Genomic DNA, 484 nt, shown 5'->3' with positions numbered 1-484 from the left:
TTGCCCTGCTCACTGCGGCGGCCGGACCACGGAGCGATAGGCCTGCACGATCTCCTCGCTGCTGGGGCAGGTGTACTTGAACTCCTTGGTCTCGTTGGCGCTGGTGAGGTACCGCCACACGCCCCGCAGGTCCTTGGGGATGCCGAAGTGGGGATGCCGAAGTGACGGTAATGCTGGCACACGACCTGCGGGCAGGAGCGGGGTGAGCCCTCGCCTGGCCCTGGGGGCCTGCAGTGTGCCAAGGAGGGCCCTGTGGGCCATGGTCACGGGCAGGAGCCAGCCAGGAAGGGTGGCAGGGGGCCAGGGGAGATGAGGGGTGGCACCTTGGGAGGGGTGGGATCAGGGGGCCAGCGGCACGGAGAAGCCAGGGCATGGGGCAGGGCTCACCTGGACGATGTTGAGCTTGGGCAGCAGGTTGCAGTCGGCCAACGTGAGCTGATCCCCGTCGAGGAAGCGGCGGCGGGAGGTGCGGAGGTGGGGGTCC

At 69.0% G+C, this 484-nt stretch overlaps 1 protein-coding gene across 1 annotated transcript; it reads right to left on the bottom strand.

The window, feature by feature from the left end:
* Nucleotides 1-9: 9 nt before the first annotated feature.
* On the bottom strand, nt 10-477 carry LOC104492161 (chloride intracellular channel protein 3-like; the record flags this gene model as incomplete). Its single annotated transcript, XM_010134678.1, is given in 3 exon segments — nt 10-162; nt 165-185; nt 388-477. Coding segments are annotated over 3 exon segments (264 nt in total), but the record flags the coding sequence as incomplete, so codon positions are not given.
* Between the last annotated feature and the right edge of the window lie 7 nt (nt 478-484).

Source organism: Buceros rhinoceros, unplaced genomic scaffold, assembly GCF_000710305.1.
Source record: "Buceros rhinoceros silvestris isolate BGI_N320 unplaced genomic scaffold, ASM71030v1 scaffold32760, whole genome shotgun sequence".
In the NCBI taxonomy this organism is placed as follows: Eukaryota; Metazoa; Chordata; class Aves; order Bucerotiformes; family Bucerotidae; genus Buceros; species Buceros rhinoceros.
This window is presented reverse-complemented; position numbering and strand designations above follow the sequence as displayed.